Source organism: Atractosteus spatula, chromosome 7 (genome assembly GCF_055471065.1).
Source record: "Atractosteus spatula isolate fAtrSpa1 chromosome 7, fAtrSpa1.hap1, whole genome shotgun sequence".
NCBI classification, from domain to species: domain Eukaryota; kingdom Metazoa; phylum Chordata; class Actinopteri; order Semionotiformes; family Lepisosteidae; genus Atractosteus; species Atractosteus spatula.
Window position 1 is genome coordinate 15,802,650 of NC_142712.1, and position 18,458 is coordinate 15,821,107.

Genomic DNA, 18,458 nt, shown 5'->3' on the forward strand with positions numbered 1-18,458 from the left:
ATTATATTGGTCACAAGGAGCACATTAGTAATTTTGCTGACATGAATCGTCGTTTTCATGGTCCAAATCTCTGTTCACTGTGAAACAGATTATTCTGAGACTGGAAATTCTCAAAGGTTAAGATGGAATGATTTTTGAAACCTTGTGTTTTGTCTAAGACTGCAATACCATTAAAATGTTGCTGATTAAAGACTTATAACTTGAAATGATTGAAATGTGTTTTGGGGATTGGTTGTAAAGTCCTGGCTGAAAATAAAGTATGCTACAGCAGAGAAATGAGAAGGGTTATCATAACTGAGGGAGAGGCGTGAATGCAATTTTTTCATTCTAAATACAGCTGTTAAAAAAAGACTGGTCCACAGCAGTATGCATGAAAATTATTTTAATATTTTCATCAAAAATGCACTCTTGGGCACCCTGTTATCACCTCTTTAGAATTGTCCAGTACTATTAGAGCAGGTATGAGGACATCAAACCTGAGTCACAATATTTAACCCCCTAAAAACGCCAGGGTAGAACTCGATTTAAATTATACTGATTTTGGCACAAACAGTACTGCATAAGCTTAGTAAAACCAGCTTACGTTTTTACAATCTGAAATATCATGGTATCAATGCGATAGAGAGATTCAATATAATAAGCAAAGATGCAGGTAAATCTGCAAAATAAGCTTTAAATATACACAGTGTATATATATATACTTTTATTTATACATATATTTATATAGAGATTTGTATTTAAAATAAAATACACATGCTTCCCAGAAGCTTTTAAATATTTGATGTCCTAGACATTGTACAATACATAAAAATAATTAATAATAATATGAATGGTACCAACGGAACAATGGCAGGCTGTTTAGTGTTCCCAGTGGACAAAGTATTCCAGCACCAGTGAGAAGCTGAGTCTCACTTCCAGAATGTCCATTAAGAGTGCTTCACAGGACAAATTCAAATAAAACTGTCCAGCAACCTTTGCTGACACTATTTTCTGTTTCCACTGCGATCAGTGGAGTCCCAGCTGTAGTTGTTTTCTGAGACGATGATCCCTTAAAAAAAAAATCCACCTGGCTCTTCCTACCCTCATCCAGTTGGATTCAGGCATTCAGATTTTTGTTTCTGGCCCTTCTGTCGCCAGAGGCTGAAATGAGTTCCGGATCCTGGCGGCCTCAGCAGCACACAGATGTCCAAAAGCTTTGTTGTACCACTCTGGCATTCTTCCTCTGAAAGAAGGAAAAGTCTAGACATCAGTTCCTAGGAGTTTTGAGAAGATGGGCTCCATCAGTTGTTTTCCATCGCTGCCTACACAGAATTCCTACAATCCCTTAAGGCTATATTCCTGGATCTAATTTTCTCTTAAACTATACAGCCCCATCATTACTTCTCACAACACAAAAATACATATCCTCACCCTTTCATTTAGTACAATATTGTTGCTCAACATTGTTTGTTTTCCTCATGGTCCATGACTTTTACAGACATGGAATCTGGATATGGCAGAAAGATGTAGTCTGGGAGACACCTTTGGATACAGAGAGTTACGTGACTTGTGTCTGAACTTTAAACAGCCTCTGTGCTTCACTATGTAATTTGTCCTAATATTATGTTCTCAGTGTAAAGTAGCGCCAGAGTAGTGTTCAGACTTTGGACAAAACCATCAGCTGTGAATACCTATTTGAATAACTATATGTAAACTATAAGTAAAATAACTACTTTACTTTTACAAATTAATACTATAATGAGAGGCATTAAAAAAGCAACAAATGCTGATGGTTACAATTTATCAGTGGAATTTTTAATGCCTCTGTATGCAAAATAATAACATATAATAATAAAATGCCTTTTATTTTTAATGTTCGGGCTATCCACTATAAAATGTAAATGATGAGGAAGTATAGAGTAGATCTTTACTTTATTAGTATTTTGAACATAAGAACACCAGAAAGGCTATAAACCTTTTGGCCAGTCTAGCTCATGTGGTTGTTAGTAGCTAATTGATCTGAGGATCCCATCCATTTCTTGAAATAAGCCAGAGTATATGCTTTGACAGCATAGCTGGGTACCTCATTACTGCTTCCCTTAAACCTTCAAGTAAAAAAATGCTTCCTGTTCTCAGTTTTCAGTGCATTCCCCCTCCCTTAGTTGCTACTTGTTGCCTCTGGCTCATATTTTCCTGTAGATACTTCATACTGATTCTGAATTTCCCTTGTTAATGGCAGCTACAGTACATGCTTCCAGCAAAGAACTAATGTAGGTGGTAGATTAAAAAAACAAATACATTCCTTAATGTTCTTTGTGATGCGATACCTCCTGTTTTCATATAGCAAGTAGTTGAAAACTGTCACAATTGTTTTTAAATTATTGTATTGCTTAATGTTCACTGCTATAAAAAGAGACACTTTGCTCAAAAGCCACATGAATATATGCACCAGATGGTAGGCCAAATATTTACTCACTTGAGGTCTATCCTGCAGATGTGTGTGAGTCTGGATTTTCCTGAACCACAAGGCTCCAGTAAGTACTGTGAGTCCATCACTATCGCTCTCACCCCTCCCATTGGCGGAGCTTCTTCATGGTCCACTGATACTGAAACCAGTGCGCATGTCCCCTTCGGCAAGTCCGTTCTCCAAGATCTGGACAGGAGCAACAGGCACAGTTACAGAGCTTTTCAAGACGCACACCTGAACGCTTTGGCAAAAAATAAGTGACAAATTCTTAAAAGACCCTCTTTCAGTTTATTCTGTACAAATTAGGGGTATTATATCAAGATTTTTGCAAGTATTAGTTTTCAAACCTATACCTGCTTTAGATGTATACCTAGAATTGTGGTTGAGTTTAAATTTTACAAGACACTTTTTCAGATAACTGCAAATTTGATCTTAAAAGCTCATTAACAGACTACACACTTATTTTCTATATTCTAGTCTAAACCATTGGGTTTTAAAGGAAAATCCCGGTCTGTTCATAATCGGAGTGTCGACTTGAATGCCAGACTCACCTCAGCACTACAAAGTCTCTGCTTGGATGTGGTGGCATTCTGTTCAACACGTACTGGTAGATTTCTGTCTGCTTGTCCAGAGTCTCCATCACTTTCCACTGCAGCAGGTCAATATCCCACAGGTGGCGCTCTCGCAGAACCCGGTTCAGCACCACTGAAGGAGGCGCTTCCACCTCCACTGACACCTTCCACCGCCGTAGGGGGTTGCCATCACCCACCTGGGGACAGTGGCACAGCCTTTAATAACGCGATCACAACTAACATCTCGAACAAAAGCCCCAGCAAACAGTGAACGGTAACAATAATAACAAGTAAACCCAACACCAGCAAATCAACGGACTATGGGAAAAAATGAAGCCTGTTGCTTTTGTAGTGTTTGTGCCTCCTCTAGTGTTTGCATGGAGCCATTTTATATGTTGTTAGGCTGCTCTCTTTAACACTGTAGGGATCTAAATAATTACGTGCTTTGCTCATTAAATACATAACCGAATGATCTCTGAAGGAATGGAGGTGAAAGCAGAGGCCGGGTGGCAAACCTACCTTCTTATAGAACAGCTCAGTGTTGTCTGTGCTGGAGCAGGACACCCAGTACTTGGACTTTTCCCTAGCCTCCTTCAGCAGGGACTGAATCAGATTCTCCACGTGAGTCTGGTAGGTGCCATCATCCTCCTCCGTCTGCTTGCACAGCTCCTCCAGCGTCAGGGCTTGGACATCTGCCTCCACGTACGAGTTGCGGGATTGTGTCACCATTTCATGGGGGATCTGGAGAGGGGAGAAAAAAGCGATATGTTCTTAAAAGCAGGAAGGGGGGGGGGGTTCTGACTCAACTTTTTCCTGGCCAATCTTTCACAAACTGTCTTTTTGACATGTCTTGCCCTTCCTCATCATAGTGCATTGCCTTCAGGAAAAAATTTCAGTCGCTCACCTCAAATAGCCGGTTGCACTCCAAGATCATGTGAGCCAGGCCCTGAGTTGCAGCCAGGTTTTCATTAAGGTCTTTCTGGTCTGGCCTCCCTGTTGCGTATTTTTTTTGCATGGCTCTGTTGTGGAGGGGAAAGGGAAACTGGAAATGAGGACTTGAGAAATGTTGCTGCCCTGGAGGTGAATTGGTAACAGGAAGGAAACCTCTCTCATGAATGTGTGTAGCATCTCTATGTGTCCTCTTTCAGGGCATAGAACAAGGTGTGTAGGTTTAAATTTGACAAAATACAGACACAGTAATTAGTAGCTTAATTATAGAGGAGAGTTATTTGTACGGAGCATGCTCTCAAAATTGTGCACACTTGAAATGTATTGGTACTTTAAAGCAAAATGCCTTAATTTCCAAAGCTTTAAACATGAAACGGAACTGTACTGGAACAAGGGCACCAGTTCTGTATATGCTAAATCTTTATTACTTTTTTATTCTCAAGTAGACATAAAAGGAGCAGTTACTGTACATTGAGAAAAGTATTCTTTAAGTAATGTGTACTGTAAGTGTGGGGTGTCTGTGCTCAGTCATTCAGTTAAGAAATTAGATTACTATTTATATTTCTACCACAACCATATGGAAGCTAGAAGATGCTTAATGTGAAATTTGACCAGAAATAAAATACATTTTGTGTGTTGAACCATATGTATGATTTGATCATTTTCTGTTTCGTATAATGTTAATAGAAAACAACCCTGTGCTATTTAGTAAAGAATTGTTAAGTACGGGGTAACCCCGAGAAAAAGACCATACACAGTACAGCACATATACTGTAGTTACTCAAGTACTGCGTTGAGACAGTGGAAAGATACCTTGGTGACAGGTTATCCTTCTTGAGAATGTTGAGGTGGAACAATGAGGGTGCCAGACACACAGCAATGTTCATGGGAGTCATCTGGTTCTCCTCCACCGAGGTCACATCGCTAAGGAAACACAGCAGCGTCTGCAACACCTCCCTGTTCTCGTCCGACATGAGCATGATGGCTGCCTGCACAGCCTGAAGTCGCTGGTCTTTAGGAACGTCTTCAGGGGAAGAAAAAAATTACTTTAATAACCAGTAAGCGAAGTTCAACATGCTTAGCATGCAAACACTGGAGCTTTAGTACATTATAGTACACCAGAATTATAGTATTGCACACCTTATTGTTTCACATTAATTTAATAGATCTGAGTATTCCATAAATCTTCAAATGTATGCGCTTAATATATAAAAGTATTGTCATCAATCTTACCCCAAAGGTAATGTAGTTGCAGTAACTATTTCTGAGGTAAATTATTTCAGGAATACGTTATAATAAAACCTACAGTTAGCAGGGAACTGACATACCACTCCTTCATTCTAAAACCTTTGGTGAATGGCAATATTGTGTCCTTTGAGGGAGACAGCTAGTTTGTTATTTTTGGTCACCATCTGGACAGATGTTAGAATGGATAAAATCATTTGACTCATTCAAGCATGCAAAGCTTTAGAGATACAAATACATGGGCTTCAGACCACACCAGAGGCACATAAAAAAAAAAAGAGGCCGTTATAGTTAATCCCTTAATCTGCCCTTAAAATAGATCTTCTTTCAACAAAAACAGGCACTCATTTCAAAGCCGTGGGCTGTCTGTAACAATGTACCATAGATTATATTAAAACAAAGCAATTGGGTTACACTGTGGAAAAATAATATATATCAAAGAGATGGTCAAGAGAGAATTCTAAATTAAACTTTGAAAAACTGTATGTGCTTAACACAGGAGGCATTTTAGAATCCTAACAAGGGAATTATTGAGGCACTCTCTCTGTGACGGAAGGACCACTGTGACGTTGTTAAGGTGAGTCTTACATTGATAGATGTGGAGAAATGTCTCCCCCAGTTTGCTGGTGAGGAGGGGCTCAGGGAGATCTCTGAAGAACTGCTTCACCATGTCTGCCACATCGTAGGCTGACTGGTCCTCGTAGTTGACGTTGTCGGGGGAGCTCTCATTCATCTGCCTCAGGGCCTGTATCCGGGACTTCACTCCAGACTTCCGGAATAATCCCACCTTGAAAGAAAACCAGAAGGGAACAAGTAAAGGTTTATTCCATGCTGAAAGAAAAGGAAAAGAGACGGAACATGTTTTGGTTGTGGAGCTGCCACCCAGTAACTTTCAACCACCCAGGAAGTGGGTTAGACATTAGAGCCACAAGCAGGCTGAGGCATCAGGCAGGCACTATGATCAATGACCAAAAAAACAACTCATTAGCAATTCTTTTATAATATGGTGAAAAACATTAACCAGAATTGAATGAACACTTCTGTGCGAAGCATGAGAATGGAAGCTTTGTTTATGTAAATACAAAATTTCAAGGAGTCGGGCATGATTATGTCAGGAGAGTGAGATTATGTAAATGAGAATTTAAGGCTTGGTTAGTTAACACAGCTATGTTTTAAGCATTTAAATTGCTGCTGGATTCATGACAGTAAAGGATTTTTCTTGCAAGTGAATAAGTAGGACTGTACCTATACTGGTGGGACCATTTTCACTGCTGTACAGTCCTCAGAGGTAACACTGAACATAAAAAGGAGGCTCTTTAGATTCACTTAAAATATTACTGAATTTCATTTTTCAGTGTTAGGATTCTGCAGATGAACAACATCATACAAAATCTGTTGTATTTTAGTCTCATTCTTTCTTCCCCCTGTGATGCCATTATGTTATGGAATTGGCAGTACGTTTGTTTAAACAGGAGCTACAGTCCCAATTTCTCGGACTGGTGATTAAATCTCGGTAACAAAATAATTTAATTGATGGAATTGCAGTTTTACAAGTTCGGAATTAAGCACAAAATCACGAACTTTGTGAAAGTGTTGGAAGTTACCATGTTGTCACAAACTGCTGGTGTCGCCGTGGGTGAGAGCAAGAGTTTGTGCAAACTATGACGTAAAATCGGCCCTTCCTGCTCACTAGTCACTGTAACAACTAATTTAATGCGATGTACGAGTGAATAAGTACAGGTTGTGCAAGCAGACATTTCACTGCAGTAATGTTCTAACATGATCTGAATGCAGATTAACAAGTAAGTTGTATTTGTTGGCAAAGCCGTGTCAAAGTCAAAAGCAATATTTCTGTTGGATTAGAAGAGATGTATTCACAAGTCTGCATGTTAACACTGTAATAAAGGCCAGTTCGCGTCACTGGAAGTTTTGTTGCCTTATTTTGAATTACAGACAATGGTGGCAATATGGCGCTGTACATACCTGTAAATTTAGTCTGTTTTGTGATGTAAATTGCAGGCTTTACACATTACTGTGTACATTTTACTTTCATTGTGGTTTGAAATGTACTGATCAATGCAGATTCTTTCTAAGCCCAAAGTATACTAATGGCTTTACAGTTCCCCCTTAACTGCCCAGCTTTCAATCTTGTCTGTATGGCCAGTGTCTTCTAAACATCTTGTTTCCATTCATATACTTTAAAAGGAGCCCCAGTCTTTTTGAAAACGGAAAAAGCAGCAGGCTAGCTTTCATCCCCTCACAAGAGAGCGGATATGGGGTAATAATAACACAACAGGAATCAGTGTTACAAGCCAGTGTTTCATCATTGTAGAAAATGAGCCACACCATCAGATGAAGTGCAATCATAATCTCTTTTTGATGAATGCCACATTCCAGAAAATAATCCAGAAAAATAAAGATATTTTAATCTGGATGTTTTGCAGGTTTTTCCTTTGATAATTATTACTTCATATTTCCATGGCCAATTTGATAATGCTTCAGTGATAAAATAAAATTGTGAAACAACTTAGTTATAGTGGCAAGCACTATACTCGGCATATTTGGAGAGGTTACAAAGTCCGAGATTTTAGTTATGGAAATGGTAATGACATGGCTATAAAACTGAAACCATTTAAACTTAAAAATATAAGTATAGTCAATTTGTATACTGTAGATGATGTTTATATCATGTTTACTTGAGCGAGTTACACATGACTGTTGCATACTGTACATGTTTACTAGCAATGTGTAAATGTTTTTAGATAGTTAAAAGGTTTGTTGAAAGTCAGAGATGACCAGTAATGTTCACTACAACAATTTGATTTTGAATTTCTTTGAATGTCTTTAATACATGCTTTATCCATTAAATATGTTGCATTATTAATACATATTCAGAACAGAATTTATAATTTAAAGGCGTTACGTTAATATTTATGGAAGATTACAAAATGAACGGAATCTTTACTGTCGTGAATGATTAAAAAAATACTTTGTTAAATGGGTCAATATAATTCTGAAAAGAAGCAAAAAGAAGAATTCTGCAGAAATAATATCAAATGTCTTATTCTTCATTTCCCTTCAATAAAATGTGCAAAAGTAAAATTGTGAAAAAAATGCAATTATTCTTGGACAAATTAATGGTAATGTTTGAGTAAATATAAATACTGGAAATGTTTAAAGCTAAACTATGTGCAGTCAAAAACTGCTCTTTGGGTACAAAGGTTAGATTGCTCAAATAGCTGGCTTGCCTGATACACAAGTCATAGAGTTCATAGTTTCCTGAAAACCTAAAAAAAACAATTCCAATGATTGAGCCATGACTTGCAATGCAAATTCAATTACTGACAAGTTATGTACATGTTTATTGTTTACTTATAAAGTAATAAAGAGCAGTCATGATACAACAGTTAAACGAAAAAAAAAATTAATGTGTTCTTAGCTCATTTACCAATGTCATACACAAAACATGCTCTTAGAAAAACATATGGGACTGCCATCGCAATTCATAGTACCCAGGATAAAAGCACTGACCTGATCCAAACACTGGCTTCTCAAGTAGCGTAGTGCCTGCTGGACACTCTGTGGGAGAGGCTGCCCAGATCTCTGCACGTGAACTATCAAAGGAACGCCAAAGACGTTCTTGTCCTTGTAGTCTGGAACTTTCATCCTCTTCATAAACTTTGGCACAGACCTGAAAGTAACCAGGCACAAAACTCGTCTGAAACTATTGTTCCCTCTAGGTTTTTTTTAATGATGAACCACAAAAAAAAACTATACCATTCCCCCATGTTTCATAGTTACAGGTCACAGAATTTTCATGCCTCTCTTATCTTACAAGTCTCAAAACAGGTAATAGATGCTAATGACTATTGAATAGGATGTACTCTGCAGTTGTCTCATGGCTGGTTGAATTCAAAACTGTTCCATTTACAGGTCATGAAGAAGCAGCACAAGATGGAGAAGGCAGAGATATCCTTCTATTTTTGCTAAACAACAGTAACCCTGTGTAGCTGGCTGGGTGACTGCAGGACTAGACGCTCTGTCAGTTACTGGCCTCTGTATGCTAATTAAACTTGCATGTTTTGTGCTTCGCCACTCAGATGCAGCTTGTTGATCCCTCATGAGATTTTGTTTCCCTTGCTAAGAAACTAGATGGGTAGGATGTCCTTGGTCAGGGCTATTCTAATTTTACAGTAAATTGCTTTAGAGATAATAGCTTTGGCATCTCAGAAAATGTTTTAGTTAAAAAAGGAAAACGCAGGCAGATGAAGAAAAGGGATTCTGTCAAACAGGATGTGAGAAATACAGAGAAAAATAGCCGGCTGTCACAGGTCACAGAACAGCTCACTTCCTCCACTGGGAATTTTGATGTCAGTGATGTCTTCATTGCACATTTTCTGCTCAGTCAAGGAGAAAAGCTTGGTTCAACTCTGCTTCCTAGAGATGTCTACGAGATGTCTGTTTTCACTTTTGTGCATATCCCAGCACCGTTATTGAAATTGGAAAACGGAGATGGCCAACAAAGATAGTGGGGCTGTGCCATTTTACAAGGTCAAATACGTTTGTTAAGAGGAGGAAATCAGTACATCTTGCAAGGAAGTAAAAGCAGTCAGAAGATTAAATTAGAATATGAATTTTAAAACCTTTTACTGGAAATCACAGTGTCTTGCCCTACATCCTCTGTCTTTAGAATAAATCTGAGAAAAACTGGTGATTTTTTTTTTTCTTCTGCGTGACAACTTTTAACGTTCCATAACAGAGCTTGGACTGCATGTAATCTGTACTGATCCAACTACTTGGTCTGTAATAGGCCCTGTCCAGGCATGGTCATTGATGACCACCCGTAAATGGTAGGGCTGTGGTTAAGGTAAATCAGTTCCCAGTAAGACCGTTTTTGTTTAAATTTAATCTTGAAAGAGTAGGTGTTGCCGTTCTGTGCTCACCAGGTCCAGCCATGCTTGTTTGACATGGAGTACTTCTCCATGATGGCTGTGAGGCGCAGGAGGGAGAACTTCTGCAGCAGGCTGAGCTGGCCAGCGGACTGGTTGGTGATCTGCAGAGAGGCCATGGAGTGACTCAGGCGAGTGGAGATCTGGAAGCTGGGCCACCGCAGCCTAAAGATGGGAGACAAAAGTGAGTATCTTTCACAAAATAGTTGCCACCATCACTGGGAAGGAAGCAAGACAGACTTCTGAAGCAAGATAGGCCTCCTCCTCTCATAGGTAAGACATACTTTTTCAGAGTCTTATTATAAACATATAAATTGTGCTTAGTTTTCTCTTTATTGTTAAAATAAGCTTATTTCCATCAGACACCATGAAATTCTACGTGGGCAATATTTAATAGCTACTCCTGCCTCAAACAGGAATGACTAAAAATTATTTTTCTAAGCAATTTCAATATATTTTTTATATCCATACACCATTTTGTTTTTCCTCTTTACGTAATTTACTAGCAAGGTTTCATTTTTCATACAACAAGGTGCAAAAAGAGTATTGCAACATGCCTAATGAATACAGAGCAATATACTGTACTTGCTATACATCATGAAACTTGATAAACACATATTACTGCAAGGCAAGGTAGCCTTTTTCAGGTTAATCAGTTTTTCTCATATTAACTTCAGAATAGCTAAACTTCATTTTTACTATAGAACTGAGAAGAAGAGAAATGTACATTATAACTGAATTATATAACGATATGCTGAGGAGGAAATCTGCATCTGCAGACTCTTTTGTCTCAGCTGAAACCATGACAGCAGTTTTAGAAATAGATTCTACAGCTATTTACAGGTTCCAGTGAACTACAGTTAAACAGTGTTTTTTGATGATTAAATTCACTAAAAACCCAATGAAGCCTATCCTTACTCTTACAGCTGATCTCTTTCTATTGCCTATCAGTGTAGAACAAAAGCAAACTGTACAGCATCCTCTAAAATATTACTAAAAATATAATTAAATTCTTTTCCACAGCCAAGGCACTCAAATACTATTAATATGATTAATTATTCCTTAGTGAATGCACAATATACCATCCTTTTGTTTTAGATGTTGCATAACATAAGCAAGCATTGCCATTGCTATAATATAAAACTTATTTCATATAAGTTACCCTTTTGCTCACTAAAAGGATAACTAGGAGGAGAATACACACCGATTCGGCCTGGTTAGTGATGCTCCCACACCAGAATCCCTCCTTTCCCTCATTCCAGTGGAGTCGGACTCATTGAGGGACATGCCATCCTTATCTCCGTCACTCGGGGTGGTCTGTCCCTCCAGAACAGAATTGCCCTCAAAGTCCAGGGTGATCTGACTGGAGGATTGCAGCCCTGATCCCTCGCGCTCTAGGTTGTCGCCTTGCATCTCCGGCAGGATGTTTTTGGACCAGTGGTCCACAATCTGCTGCAGCCCGTTGACGTGCTGCAGGATGTCGTCCAGATGGGGGAAGAGGTCCTCCTTCTCTAGGTCCATCAGGTCGCCTGTGCTGGCGTACAGGTGGGAGCCGGGCACATTGTCGTACACGCTGATCCGGCTTCCCCGGGGGCAACACTGGGTGATGGGCCTGGGCTCTTTAGAGCTCTGGGGCTGCCGCTGGGCATCCAGGCAGATGCTACCTGTACGCCAGTTGACAGAGGCCCCAGCATCAGTGGGGGACAGGCTCTCAATGGACAGTGCTTTGGGGAAGGTGCCGGGCTTGTGGTCCTTAGGGATGTGCACCACCAGGTTCTCGTAAGAGCGGAACTCGTTCCTGCGGTTCTGCTCGGCCACCTTCTTCACCTGGGTCCCCGCAAAGATGTCCATGTCCTCCAGGTACATGCCACTGCGCTTGTGGGCGGCCCGGTGGGGCTTGCGCTCCTTCAGGCTGGGGGTGCTGACGGCGCTGCCGCTCGTCTCCGAGTGGCCGCTGCTCTCGCTGCTAGACTGGGAGGGGAAGCTGCCCCGGGGTTTTTCCAGGCCACCTAAGTCCCCGTTCACAATTTCCACGCAGTGCATAGTCTTTAGGGACTCGGGCTCCTGCTGCAGCACGGGGCCGCTAATCACCAGGGCTTTCTTATTTTTCACAGATGTGCTTTTAGTTCTCAGCGTCTCCATCCGCCGCAGGAAGTCCTTGGCGCGGGTCCTACTGTGCTTCCCATTCTTGGCGGAGAGCGAGGAGTAGTTGGTGATGTCTTTGGGGGCCTGCGGGAGAGCCGGGGAGGTGGAGTCAGGCATGGCGGTGACGTCCGCGCAGTTCCGCCTCGCGCCCTCCCGCTCCTCGGCGACCAGGCCTCTGGTGCCGGCCAGGCTCCGGCCCTCGCCGCCCCCGCTGCTCTCGCTGTGCAGGGACGAGACCTCGGGCTCGCTCAGGTCCGTCAGCACACTCTCGCTGCTGGTCGTGTTCTTCAGGGGCTCACCCCCCGGTGGGGCCTGGCTGTCCGCGCGGCCCAGGAAAGAGTCAATGTCCTCCAGCCGTGACCACCGCCTGCTGCTCCACTCGAAAGTCCATTTGTCACTGATTGCAAATAAGTCTTCTTCATCGGAGTCTTCGCTCTAGTGGGAAAGCAGAGAAAATGAATTGGAACTGCTCACAGTATACTGATACATGTCTTAGACATTATTAGTCAAATATATATATATAAGAAACATACTTCCATTACATGATTTTTTTCTCAACGATCCATCTACATTCTCCCTTGTCCTCTCAATCAATAAAGGTTCATCAATTTTCAATAACCTCTCTTGATGAGGGATTTTTATAAATTTCCCTGGCGTTTTTTTTTTTAACCTAAGCCAAAGGAAAATACACATTATACTACTCCACAGCATATTTCATTTGTTGTGAATTCAATGGGGAAAAAAAAAACCTGCAATGAAATCAATATAAAATATGCATTCACAATCAATTTAGAAAACTTTAGGACTAAGAAAAAATTGCCAACACTATCTGTTTTTGGTGTTTCATTAGAAATTGTTATTCCAAGTTTTAATAAATAAATAAAATATTCTTTCCCCATTTGTGCAACTTTGACAATGAATATTGTGATGTACTGTAAGTGGAAACTATGTGGAAATGCATTTTAAAGGGAACATTGTTGGTGTGGAAGCCAATAACTACCAAATTGGCTATATGGGCTAAAAGGCCATATCTTTTTTGCAACTTTTCATATGTTCTGATGCGTTTTTACTATTCAGAGTGTCCAAACAAATTTTATACACTACACAATACTAAAAATACAATACACGATTTGTCGTTTTATCATGTCATGCTGTCATTATCTATTCAGAAGTGCAACAGTGTGGTAGATAAAGTCTACTGAAGGAAAACGAATTAGTAGGACAGGTCAGGCTCATCTGGCAATGCTGAGTTCTGCAAAACAGAGGCCTTGTGCTGAGAGCAGGCAAAGACTGCTTAAAATAAACCCACTCCACTTTGTTTAAGTAATCCTGAAAGGCATTATTATTTTAACATAATACATTGCAATACAATGTACAATATGCCAGGTTTGGATGCTACAACTGCCCGTTCTTAAATTACCTCTTAATTGAATTAAGAGGTAATTGTTAGGCAATTTCATTGTTGTACCATTCAGCTATTGGGAAAGGAATAGTTCTCTATGAACTGTTCATATTAAGAGATTCTGGAGAAAACCAGTATGCAAAAATAGCTATATCCCAATTGTACTGATAAACCAAAAGGTAAGAAACCACAATTTTGACCAAATGATTCACAAAAGTCACAAAAAGTTCACATCATCAACGTGAAACTACAGAAATGTTTTAATTCATTTTAATCTGCACATGGATTTTAAATTTCACTATGCTCTTTACACTAGAAAGAGTTCGTGGTGCAATTATGAATCTGTTTAATTGAAATATTTTTTTTTGCAAACTGTTGTTAACTTTGGTGAAAATCAATTATATTGAACCTTAACATCGTTCTTACACAAAAACAAATGAACAATAATTCCACAATGTCTGACAAACAAGTCAAGTACATCTACAGTAAAATAAATACTGCTAAAGTCTCTACAATCAACAGAAAAAAATAGCACTTACTTTCTTCTTGGGAAGGTTCACGTCAAGTTTCATAGAGGCACACTTATTCAATGTGTTCAGCCTCCTGAAAGGGAGAAACGGAACCCAACTCAGCCATATGATCTCCTCGTGGATTAAACCATAGTTGATTGAAATTCAGCAGACCAAAGCAGTCCACCCTGAATCAGCCTGATCTCCCAAGCACTAAAGAACATTTCAAACTCAGGGCAACCTGTGTCCAGGAGTAAACAGAAGCCTAGTCTAATATAGATAGACCAGATCCCCCCTCACTAAAACACCTAATTAAGCTAATAACCTAAATAGAGGGATTTTGTTTTCTCTATAGTGACTTCCACCTAACTCACTGGGACTTGTTGACTGCTGAAGCCCAAGATAGTGGCACATGATTCTGTACAGTAGCCATGTCCCTAAGTAACTGTATCCACCGTCAGACTCCGTTGCTTCACAGAGTGACAATGTGTTTTTCCACAGGCCCACAAAAACAGGAGAGCTAATCATCCCCTCCTCCCTTTGATGTCATCACTTCAGCACTTAACATTCTAGTCAGTCTGAGTTACATTCAGGCATGGGAGGGGCGGGGGGCAGTTTGAATTTATTTACACAACACATTAATACAGCTACACTTTAGGTTTTCAGATGAGTAAGAAAAAAGATACAGTGTGATCATTCTAACCCTGGTCCTTGATAGTCCCTACTGTTACCATGAATAAATAAGAAAACAAGAGAACAAGCACATTTCCAAGTAAAAATAATATAAGCGACAAAAGCCAAAGCAATCTCTTTCATATGAAGAGATTTTAAACATGCAGCATTAGCATTTGTTGCGTTTTCAATGCCTCCAAGTTAAGCACAAATCTTTACCATCTTGCAATTGTGATTACCTCACTGGATTTAAGATGATTCCAGCTAAAGACCTAAAGCTCTTCAAATTATTTCCCCCACAAATGTTACTAAAATCTATGCCAAGAGATGTGAAATCAGAACTAGCGGTAACGTGCACTTTAAATAGTTATCAAAACAATTCAAAAGAAAAGCATGAGAAAGGAACATACTAGGTGGAGGGGCTGACATTCCAAATGAATTATATATAAGAAAACAAAGTTATGCTTCACAAAGAGAAGCTGGCTCGTCTGTGGTGTCATAATTACCTTTTTTTCGTGACTCTTTGTGTTATTTTCAATGAAGTATAGGCCATTTATTCTTTGACAACAAAGGCTGCAAAAGCCCCTAATACTGTAATTACTTCATGCAACCTCAAGTACTCCCCCCCCCCGTGCCAGAACCTGCTGCAAATCTTCAAGGCCCAGGTACAGTGTGGACATGCAGGGGTGTGTGCCCATTCAGCACACAGACATCTGTTAGCCATGACTGACAAGCGCATGACCCCCCGAGGCACAGAAACCTTTGAGTATCCGATAACGATACAAAGTAAATCATCAAAGATCAAAGTGAAAGTGGGTGACCGTGACATTACTGTATCAGCCACTCATGTGTTTGCGTGAAGGGGGGAGTCACATTGCACTTTTGATGGAAAGAAGCCCTTTGAGGGGGGCTGTTCCCGCACAGCCGCACGGAGTACAGACAAAGCTGGAATGGGAGAATTTACTGGCCCACAGTGTTTCCCACCAAGCCAGTTCTGAATGTAGATCAGTTGGTTAAGAGCTGTTTCGAGCCACAGTATCTTAAGTTATCCATGAACCCCCTCCCCCTTACCCCTTCCCACCCCCATCACTGTCTCCATAACAACCTCAGGAGGTGAAGTGCTGTTCTCCATTCTTTTGAGTGTCCAACTGTCACTTCAAACCATTTCAAAACAACAGCAAAAATGGGACAATAAAGAAAAGCGAGCAACATTTTTAGCCCATTTCTCTAAGGGATCATATCCATTTGGAAAATAAATCAAATAAGAAGGTATGAGTTTTCCCCTGCAGTGCCTACATAAGAAAACAGCACATAAACCGTGTGGAAAAGTCTTTTACAAATAAACCAATCCATTCAAATATGATCAAATTAAGTTGAATTATCTGATGTTTTGCATTAAATTAGAGTTTTTCTTATTACTTGTGTTAGGTTAATTCTGTAGATAATATTCAGTCTCAGTTGTGGTATTAAAAAGGACTCTAAAATATGCTATTTGCCACACTTTGGGGCTATATTGCAATAGGGAAGAAGAGAAGGCAATGTCACATGGCTCATCAATTTACATTCTGGCTCAAAGTCAATATCATATAATGTTAAAGAAATGACCCACATTGTTTAAATAAATATGGTATATTAATGCAATAAAATGCTTTTATCAGAAAATACTTAGTTCCTTGAATCAATTGTTTTACTAATCACTTAAATTATTATTCTCATGGAAAATCATTTATAGGCTTATTTATAGGCTTTCATCTTTATGAACATCAGTGCATTTAAGAGAAAAAAAACTGATATACCTTTCTGATATAGTCAATCTTTAAAACTAAAAACTAAGTCCAGTGTCACACTTCATACCATAAAACAATTATCACTTTACAGCAATTAACATTCATTTACAACAAGTAACAGTCATGAATCTAGGGCTTTTGAATAGAACACACGTAAAATTCAAAGAAGCTATAGTTAAAGCCCCATCATCTACATGAACTAACGAAGCCTATAACCCTAGATTGGTACATACCGGCAAAGAGGTTCGACAAGATCTTTGTCAAGAAAATCATGATCCTTCTTCACAGCAGATATGTCAATGGGAAACTGAGAGTCTGAAAGAAGAAATGGGTACAACTGTGTTTGATTTTTTTTTACGACTCGCAAGCAAAACCGACTGGCAACTAACACATTTGACCTTCTCAGCATTCAGGGAGGGGGTTGATTGTCTTTCATGTGCAGGGTCAAAACCCCAGTATTCAGTCTATAAAGGCCTTCTAGTATGCTGGTGCCGACCCACAGAAGAATTGCTCTGAAAACCTTGTGTGTGCGAAAGAATTCATTAACAAACCCGAACAAAGGTCTTAAACTGTAGAAACCAAATAAGACGAATGAGACTTAAATCATACAATTATTTATACATAGGGACTTGTACACTAAAATAAAGAACTTAATTAGATATTATTTCCTTGACCATTTCACTTTGTTGGCTTCGCCAATTTTAACAGAGGCCCAGGTGATGCTGACATACTGTACACACTGGAGTAGCACAAAACCAAAAACCAAAGGGTGAGACAAGGTTTTGTGCTGTGAAATGTTGAAGTTTTTTTTTAGGGGATTAGAAGGGAAATCTTTTGTTTACACCTCAAGTATACACTTCCCCAATGAATATGCTTGCAAATGAGATTTCCAGCAGGGCTCAGCCAAAGAATCGGGCTCTTAAGAGAAACTGTGAAACTCACAAATTCAAAGTAATTCTTTGTGGGATTTTTATTTTCCCAAATCCCAGCACTCCATTTTCCTAGTTACTTCCAAGAACTGTTAGAATAGCAACTTGTGTCCATAGGGATTTTAATGAGGAGTGGCAAGACTGCGTAAAATACCCACTTCAGAATTGTAGTTCTATTACTGTATATCACATTACTCTGTGCTTATGTAACAGGTAAGGCTAGATCTGGGCCTCCTAAAACTAACATTACTTTTGGCTTTACTTGATATGATGAACATTTTCTTTTAGACAAACTCAGTGCCTGGAGCTAAGGAAACATGAAGAAAAGCTTTTAAAACAGCAAATGTTATGACCCAGATGGGGGGCTGGACTAATTTTACTATACCTTTGAGACTATTAATGGCGAATTGAGAAGATGAATTAACAATAATTAATTCTTAACACTTATGTAGTACTTTTCTGGAAACTCCACTCAAAGTGCTTTAAAGGTAATGGGGACCCCTCTCCAGCCCCCAGCTGGATGATGCAACGTCAGTCAAAGTGCGCCAGTACTCTAACCACACATCAGTTATCAGTGGGGAGGAAAGCAGAGTGATGAAGCTTGTTCACTGATGGGGATTATTATGAGACCATGATTGATAAAGGCCAGGGGGAAATTTGTCCAGGACACCAGGGTTAAAACCCCTGGTCTTTTTGAGAAACGCCCTAAGATTTATGACCACGAAGAGTCAGGACCTCAGTTTTACGTCTCATCTGAAGGACGGCGCCTTTTTACAGTATAGTGTCCCCACCATTATAGTGGGGCTTTAGAACCCACACAGACTGCAGTGTGAGCGCCCCCTACTAGTCCCCTC

At 39.8% G+C, this 18,458-nt stretch overlaps 1 protein-coding gene across 2 annotated transcripts in view; it reads right to left on the reverse strand.

The window, feature by feature from the left end:
* Positions 1-367: 367 nt before the first annotated feature.
* The window catches only part of LOC148830638 (stAR-related lipid transfer protein 13-like), a 125,542-nt gene continuing 107,451 nt past the window's right edge, over positions 368-18,458 (reverse strand). For both annotated transcript variants that reach the window (XM_088921367.1, XM_088921368.1), the window contains 12 exons: positions 16,909-16,990; positions 14,247-14,310; positions 11,365-12,740; positions 10,155-10,325; positions 8,743-8,902; positions 5,800-5,998; positions 4,780-4,990; positions 3,923-4,037; positions 3,538-3,759; positions 2,998-3,215; positions 2,456-2,632; positions 368-1,222 (listed from right to left, as the gene is read on the reverse strand). In XM_088921367.1, coding sequence (XP_088777493.1) covers positions 1,105-1,222; positions 2,456-2,632; positions 2,998-3,215; positions 3,538-3,759; positions 3,923-4,037; positions 4,780-4,990; positions 5,800-5,998; positions 8,743-8,902; positions 10,155-10,325; positions 11,365-12,740; positions 14,247-14,310; positions 16,909-16,990 — 3,113 coding nt within the window. In that variant the 3' untranslated portion in view covers positions 368-1,104. The remainder of the gene's footprint in view (positions 1,223-2,455; positions 2,633-2,997; positions 3,216-3,537; positions 3,760-3,922; positions 4,038-4,779; positions 4,991-5,799; positions 5,999-8,742; positions 8,903-10,154; positions 10,326-11,364; positions 12,741-14,246; positions 14,311-16,908; positions 16,991-18,458) is intronic.